General features: G+C 34.6%; 1 protein-coding gene across 1 annotated transcript in view; it reads left to right on the forward strand.

The window, feature by feature from the left end:
- Window positions 1-891: 891 nt before the first annotated feature.
- The window catches only part of LOC106457418 (transforming growth factor-beta-induced protein ig-h3-like), a 36,166-nt gene continuing 30,522 nt past the window's right edge, over window positions 892-6,535 (forward strand). Inside the window, exon 1 of the mRNA XM_013916832.2 lies at window positions 892-1,271. Coding sequence (XP_013772286.2) covers window positions 1,153-1,271 — 119 coding nt within the window. The 5' untranslated portion in view covers window positions 892-1,152. The remainder of the gene's footprint in view (window positions 1,272-6,535) is intronic.

Consider the following 6,535-nt stretch of genomic DNA (forward strand, 5'->3'; position numbering starts at 1 on the left):
AAGTCACGTTGAACAGCACCTTATGCGATGCAGGATCTAAAAGTCACGTTGAACAGCACCTTATGCGATACAGGATCTAAATGTCACGTTGAACAGCACCTTATGCGATGCAGGATCTAAATGTCACGGCCAGGGTTCACGCATAGCCATATCTAATCTAGAACTGCTGAACAGAGAGAAGGCAACCATTTATTAGCACTCGCCGCCTAAATGGTTGCTCTTAAGCGAATAGCGGGATTAATCTTATAAAATTCCCACAGTTGACAGTGTGGAGCGTGTTCAACAAAATATTGCAGCTCGAATCTTGGACCTTCTGATCCCCATCTTGGAACGAAAAACTAGGACACGCCAGGACCGATCCCAGTAGAATGCGTAATGAGATCGCGCGGTTGTTTGTGACTGTGAAGCATTTACTTATAAAATTGCTAAATTTCTTGGTGACACACTTTTCAACTCATACAATTTTCGAACGTGACACTCCCATCTGATGCTTTCCGTATGTTCTCACGTCTTAACTTGACAGTCACATGTTTTCCTAGAGTTTGTTGGTATTAAAAGTTCAAGTCCTAATAAATCTTAATAACATTAAGAATTTTTTATTGACCCAAATAAACACGTGACCTACGAACCTAATAAGTAAAATAACATTAAAAGTGGGTTCAAAAGACAAAATGAACAAAGAGGAAAAGATAAAGTGACCTGTAAAATTGGGCTTTTCTTCTTCTTCTTTTTTTTTCTTTTTGCAATAGAATTTTTCTAATATTTTTAGTGACATCACGCCTACACGTGTAGCTGGAGTTACCGCCCACAGTCCCAGTAAAGGAACCGCAATAGAAAAGATGTACCACAGAAAACGTCGTATGAAAACAGAGGTGGCAGCCGTCACGCCAAGCCTAGACTTCGAACCAGTTTCGTTAGCCTTTCGACCACGTGCAACAAGGAGCATTGGCTGGGACTGTACAAGGGTAAAACTATTTAAGCGGTCAGCGCGGCAATCACCTGATGCAAGAAGTCTCTTCCTTCCAGAGTATTGCCCAAAAATATTTTTACAGTCTAGTAATTCCAGTGTTTGAAGGATTAACGTTAATGATATAGCGAGGTTAGGGTCACTTACACAACTATTACAGAGAAAGAAAGTTACGTGTGGGAACAATGGAATATCTACTACACAGAAAATTCTTCTTCTTCCTACTTCTGACACTCAGCGCCAATCCTGTAATCCAATGTAGAAGAATCCCCCGGTGGCACATAAAAATGGCTCAAAGCCAAGGGTATTTATTGTTCTTTATTTCCTACTTTTGTTTAAAATTGTTCGCGCCACTGTTTCTTTCTTAGAGGTGAAATTTGTTTGTTTGTTTGAGATATTTCGCGCAAAGCTACATATGGCTATCCCCACATAGCTCTCCTTAATTTTGAAATAATATATTAGAAGAAAGGTAGCTAATCAACAGCACTCTCCGTCAACCATTGAGCTACTCTTATCTGACCGGATAGTGGGATTTGTTCGTCACTCTTATAACGCACTCACGGCCCCAAAATCATGGCTACGTTTTTTTTTTTTGTGACAAGGGGCTGCGAACTATTATCTTGGTATTAACAGTCAGAACGCATTAAGCGCTAGACCATGCCTAGTCTCAGAACTTAGCTTTCTTCGCCTCATGTCAGTTTATTTCTTGTGTTTGTTTGTTTGTTTGTTTTGGAATTTCGCGCAAAGCTACACGAGGGCTATCTGCGCTTATTTCTTGTGTACACGTCGTGTAAATTTTTCACGCTTAAGTTTCAAACAAAAGTTAACTTAAGATCGAAGATAGCCAAGAGAAATTATTAGTTTTGTTAGAGCAAAACTGCAAAATAGGTTATATGCGTTCTGTTCACTGCGGGGAATCGAACCTCGGATTTTATCACTGTAAGGTATTAAACGTACTGCTGATCCGCCAGGGGACTCAAGTGCAAAACAAAATAGCATGAGATTGAAACTGTCAAATGCAATGAAAAACTAGCATGAGATTATTCAAATGTGTTTTTTTTTTCGTTCTTTCATTTATCCAGCATTGAAGTAAAAAAGTTCATTAAAAGAAGTACAGTAGCTGATAAAAAAAACGATCATTTTATTCATTCTTGCTTGATAGCTTAACCTTCGTGTTGTGATTTTGGCTAAAAAAAGGGGGGATCATGAAAGAAAAATATAAGTGGTATCATGTAAAATTACTTTGGAATTATTATCGGTTGTATATAAATAGTAGCTAATATGTTAACTCAATTTCCATTTGCCACAGTTGTTTTACGAATGATAAAATGAAGCACCTAGAAACATGGTAGAGAGTATTGTTAAAATAATCTAATCATATCTGCCTGTAGATGAATATTTCTAGAACGCCTTCTACACTTTAGATTAACGTAACAGGAAATTCATATGCTTGAGAGCAGTCTGCATAAAGTCCCCCCCTGCTACATCCCCTTTTATCTCGTAAGTTGTTGCTATTTTAGCACAAAGCTACACAATAGACTATCTGCTCACTATCTGCCGCGGGGAATCGAACCACAGATACTCAATCCCCATTATTCAAAAGTTTTGTTATGGTTTTAACAATAATTTCAATAAATCTGAAACCAATTCACTTTAAATTTTTGTGATCCTGAAATTCATTAAGAGAAAATTTCACGAAAAACAGTTTATATATTTTTCTTTCCTTTCTGTTGTTTTAATATATATACTTATATGTAAATTAGTGTTCTGCGTAATGGGAATGGCGCCCCTGCCACTCCTTTTTTTCTAACAAACGCAACAGTGTATTATCTTTTTGTTTTAAGCGTGTAAACTATACAGCTTCGTAAAAAAATCGTCAAATGTATTTCACCTGAATTGCAAAAACAAATATACTTAATTTTACAACTTAGCTACGTCACTGCATGGTCTTGTAGTTTTGTAATAAATCGTTTCAAATGTTAATACAAAAAAAATAAATAGATGGCGTTCAATCGAGGAATTGACTCAAGCATTAAATCAACTATGAAAGGTTCTTTATCTTTACACCTAAAGTATGCAAAATAGCTTTGCAATAATTGAGAAACGTTGCTTTACCCGGTTAATTCTGTAGGTCTTATTTCCCGTTTTCTAAGTAACCTTTTGTTTTTCAGAAGGTGTGCCAATGAAAGGCCACATGCCACGTTTGATCATTCGGCCTTTTTTTCTAAATAAAACGAGTTCCACTAAAGTTACCATTAGCATGGAAAATAAACACTGATTTCGCTTTTGCACTAAGTGAGCTTTCAAATTTCGCTTAATTAAATCTTTTTGTTCTACGTGTTGGGTAAAGTTAAATTACTGGTAACGAAGTTGAGATAACTCACTTCCTGTATTCGACCACACGCTGAAGTTATTACGTCACGTTTGCTGGTATCATTATAATGAAGTTTGTGTAACTCCAAGTGGAGAAATGTATGAATCACCCTGCACGACTTATGTGTAAATAATTGTACAGAAAAAAAAAAATACGAAGAGAAAGAGTTATCGGGGTATCGTCGCTTAAAAGCATACGCGCAATGTTTAAGGATGAACGAAATCGTGGGAGAATGATATCAGTACTTAAAGAAACCACTTACGCATCAAACGCTATCCAGATTCGCCATAACTAGATTGGGTCCATCAACGTTTGAAAACACGTGCTGCTGAGGGATGGCGAAGAGCTTTTAGGTTTATATACACATGTGAATGTGAGGTTACTTATAAAACGATATTCAAACCATCAGCATTTGAATGATCGTTTCTAACTATCTCATTTATCACTTCTAACACAAAATGTGATTTCTTCGATAAATGTACACTACTCGTTATGGCGATTTTCGAAAACTAAAAACATGCAATTGCGCCGAATCCTACTTTATGACTACCAGTAAATATTTCAAATCCACTAAAATACATATATGTTCACGTTATGGATTTGTTTATGCAGGTAATCATTAGAACTTTAGCAAGAGATTTTCAAGCGAAGCCTTGCCAAATGGAGCAATTGTCACTCACACTTTTGAAAATAGAGCAGAAGCTTTAATTAAAGTCGCGTTTTAATTGTATATACAGCTTAACATACAAGCAGTACAATACCCTTTTTTTGTATGATTTTTTCAGTGTAAGTTGAAGTGTTATAAATCACATTTAAGTATATGATGCCGTTACTTCTCATTCATACAAATAATGCTGTTGCCTCTCACTAATGTAATCGATAGTTATTTCAAATTTTTATAAATAAATATAACTTTTATTGATGCAAATAATGCTGTTGTCCCTCATTAACTCAAATTATGTTGTTTCCTTTAATTTTTATATATGATGCTACATTCAATCTATGTAGATGATACTGTTATATATCATGGGTGTAAATGATACTATAATCTCTCATGGGTACAAATAAGGTTGTCATTGTTCATGGGTGTAAATGATACTATAACCTCTCATGAGTACAAATAATGTTATCATCTTTCATGGATGAAAATAACATTATAACCTCTCATGGGTAAAAATAAAGCTTTTATCTCTAAACGGTTCAATCATTCTGGTACCATTCATGGTTGCAACAAATGCTGTTTCTTTTGTGGGTGCGAAATTTGGAACCCTTCCAAGAACATAATGCTGTAAGTACTATATGATGGCTAACACCCTGAATGTAAAGATCAATTAGAATTATATAAAAGTTTTTACTTTATTTGCTTAGCGAACACGTGGCTTATAAGTCTAAAATGACGCCTCGCCTCTTCGTGTAACAGATCTTCCGTCTTGATATTTAAACTCTCACATCTATCCGGAAATCGTAGCCTAGTTTTGGATAAAACAAACACCTAAGAACGAGGGTAATTATTCAACGATTTCCTGAAACTTTTTTTCCCTCCTTTACGCACAGTATTTGTATTTATGGCAAAGCTACTCAGGCTACCTTCTGCCGTCCCTAACTTTGAACTACTGACTAGATGGCAGAAAGCCAGTCAACAGCATCCACAATCCACGATAAAGGATTTATTGTCACACCCACTAGTTTAAATTTAAGGAAGGGGCAGTTTGTGGTATCGAATGGATTCAAACCCGGGTCTCCAGTTCCGAATACAGAGCTCTACTACAGAGTCAACTTGCGCCCTTACATTAATAACAATTTGGTTTTGGTTAGATCTTAGTGAGGTAGTTTCTATTAACTCATCTCTTTCCAACATAATAACTATGTTACTCGTTTGCAGCAGTCAGTATCATTTAATAAGACCATAGTAATAAAGAGCGCGAATATATCGTCCTAGTTTATTTTCTAAAGTTATTTCCTACATTTAGTAAACCCTCTTCTTGACTTTAGGTCTACATTCAGCTCCTTGCGGAATCTTAAAAGTATCAAAGACTGAAAATTCAGATCTGTTTGGTCTTTCCATATATATGTATATTATGAGCTCAGTATATATGATAACAGTGCATACTGAATGTCACTTAGTTTCTCGACCTTCCTATCTTCTAATGATTAAACTCAGAACACGTGATCCACGTGTTTTTTGAAGACATTCATAACTCAAAAATCGCAGTTCTGTGATGCAAATAAAACAATTTAAATATTCCACAAACGCTTAAAAATCCACACAAAAAACAACAACTAATTTTCGATAATTCATTTCACAATATACTATAATAAGCTCTATAGTTGAAAAATATATTTACAGTTTCGAGTTATTCTAAAAACAAATATATATAAAATGAGGTAAGGTTGCTTTTAGTCTACCCTAAATATCGCTTAGTTATATATATATATATATTATATATATATTACACTACCAATCACCAGTATGGTAATATCGTCATAGGGCATTTCTTACACTACCTGCGATGGTTTTATTGTCTTGAAATGTTCACATGTTGTATGTACAGTAATTCCTGTACGAAATCCAAAAAAATGATATACATTTTTCTCCTTAACGTACAGATTTTTCATAAAACGTCATAACGCAGTACATAAATTAAAAGACCACAACACGTAGTTTTGTAACTAAACGACGTAGATTTCATACAAAAAAAATCAGGATGAATGAGGATGCATATTCGTTTGATATCAATATTCTTCCCCTTTCTTCTGTTTGTTTGTATTTTTGTTAACAAACATAATAATAAAAAATGTTCTTTGCGGTAAAGGAAATAATAATTCGATCTAAGTAAGAATGTTTTTTTTTTCCTGATTTTTTAAAACATCCTTACGTGATAGAAAAAATGAATATTATTTTCGAAATCTGCGTAGCTTAATTATGGAAAATCCGTTATTAAAATCAAAAGAACTTTTATGAAGTTTAAATTCGTAGGCCTGTGTTATTAGAGCATAGTCAAAATTTAGATCCAGAATGTTCTATAAAACATTTTAATATAGTCGAAGCGAATATCTAAATAAGACATTTTTTTAACGAATATATTTGATCCAAAATTTGGTATTCGGATATTCGTTGATATTTTTTATCTGTTATATTTTCGAATACTTTCTTCGTGTTCTAAATAATACCAGACATCACTTCTATTCTCTAA

Source organism: Limulus polyphemus, unplaced genomic scaffold (assembly GCF_000517525.1).
Source record: "Limulus polyphemus unplaced genomic scaffold, Limulus_polyphemus-2.1.2 Scaffold328, whole genome shotgun sequence".
Lineage (NCBI taxonomy): Eukaryota > Metazoa > Arthropoda > Merostomata > Xiphosura > Limulidae > Limulus > Limulus polyphemus.